Here is a 1,901-nt window from a genome sequence, read left to right as displayed (position 1 = left end):
ACTCGACGCTCTTGGCTTGAGGTGGGAGACTCGAGGAAATTGTGTGAAAATCTGTCGGAACGCCGGAGAAAGAAGATCGCGGAGACCTTCCCTTCTTTCCAAATGAAAGATGAATAAATTCTTCCCTTTCCCCTTTTTTTGATCCTTATGAAATTCTATTCGATGACTTCATCGTTCGATTCTTTAATATGAGAATACTAATTATGATGATTTTTTCCTAATTTCGAGAGAAAGAAAACTGAGACATATCGATGTAAATTTTTCCAGACTTACATACAATTTGAAAATTATAAATGTACAAGCAATAATGGTTAAAAAAAAAAAAAATTAGAAATATACTATCAATAATGGATAGCTTCTATCAAATTAGTTTAATCATTTACTATTCAAAGTATCAAAAAGAAATTTCGATCGATTCATCATTCGACGAAGCTCTACGATGATTCCAAGAAATATATAGATACGTATGTAAAGTAAAATGGACGCATTTTTCGTTCTAACGTAAAATCCGTCCCCGCTTGAGTCAGCGTTTCTTTTTTAGTGCTCTAGCGACGAGTTGGCGATTAGTTGGCAATCGGTTTAATCAAACGATGTCTTTTCATCCCGCCACGTCAGAAATCTTTGTCACGAGATCATTATGCTCCAAACATTGATTTCATAGATTGATTTAGTAAAAGTTATCAGAGCGAAAGTAGTAAAAGTATATATAGGATCAGACCGTACATATCTAAAGAAAAAAATATTACAACAATCAAAATATGACTAATGGAAGCATAATTGTCATTATCATTGCTCAGCTATTAATTGTAAAAAAAAAAATGTATACTAATCATTTAACAAATCATAAAAAAGAAACACAGCGAAGATTTTCTCGATCGATCTCGTTTTCACTGCTACTTTCTCTCTCTTTCTACCTCTTGATATAATTTCCTTCTTGATATAAGATCACAGAGAGAATTCGAGTAATACACGACGTGGGCGTCTCGATAAGATGATGATTCTTGTTCTCGTTGTGGTAAGTACACGCGACGAGGAAGACGTGTGCCGAGGATGCGAGGGTGAGGGTAAGAAGGAGAGAAGATCTATAGAGGGAGAGGATCTAGTGCGCCTGCGTTGAGCGTCGAATTTTGAGGAAGCCATGGGGCGGCCGGCGCGCCATACGAACGACGACGGGTCGCGCACTACGAGTAGGGCGCTGGTCGGCTCCGAAACGCCGAAGAGGAGGAACAACGAGAACGAGGAAGCGAACGACGATAATAAGAAGAGAGAAAGAAAGCCAGACAGAATTATTAAGTAGTCCGAGTTCTCGAGGAAACGGATAAGAGGATATACGTATATATAAATATATATTTTTAACAAAGTGTCTCCGTCGAAGAAAAAAGTTCCAGTTCGACAATTGAGTTGTGTCCATCGATAAGGAAGAAAAGGATTACAGTAGAAGAGATCGAGGATGTCTTCGGCCGTCGCGAAAACTTCCAAATACACGTACCGTTCAACCGGCGGTGCAGGCTCTGCCGATGTCAGCATCGAATACAGCGCCGACCTGAGTGCTCTCTCCAGACTCGAGGTATGTTGATCCCCATCCTATCACCTGTGAAAACATTCTATTAAATATTATTAAGACATTGTCGTGCTATAATCTGGCGTGAACTAGAAAAATATAAAAAAGAAACTGAAAAATATATGTCAATGCAAGAGAGATAGAAACGATCGACAGACGCGAGTGTCTTCGCCGAGCAACCAAAGTGAGGAGTGATCTGAATGGAATGGCAGTGACGCGCGCAAGTTCAGTGACCATAAGGACCATCTTAGTGCCAATCGAAAGTGTACAACCCAAACTATCTCTCCTCGTCCAAGTTATTCAAACGCTAGCCTATAAAAATAGTTGTACGTCTTGCGTT

General features: G+C 39.5%; 1 protein-coding gene across 1 annotated transcript in view; it reads left to right on the top strand.

The window, feature by feature from the left end:
• The first annotated feature begins 1,147 nt into the window (after positions 1-1,147).
• LOC122629472 (paramyosin, long form) overlaps positions 1,148-1,901 on the top strand; it is a 12,676-nt gene continuing 11,922 nt past the window's right edge. Inside the window, exon 1 of the mRNA XM_043812953.1 lies at positions 1,148-1,567. Within this exon, the coding sequence (XP_043668888.1) occupies positions 1,451-1,567 (117 nt within the window). The 5' untranslated portion in view covers positions 1,148-1,450. The remainder of the gene's footprint in view (positions 1,568-1,901) is intronic.

Source organism: Vespula pensylvanica, chromosome 1 (genome assembly GCF_014466175.1).
Source record: "Vespula pensylvanica isolate Volc-1 chromosome 1, ASM1446617v1, whole genome shotgun sequence".
NCBI lineage: Eukaryota > Metazoa > Arthropoda > Insecta > Hymenoptera > Vespidae > Vespula > Vespula pensylvanica.
The sequence above is the reverse complement of the archived record's forward strand: the minus strand, read 5'-3'. Positions and strand labels throughout refer to the sequence as shown.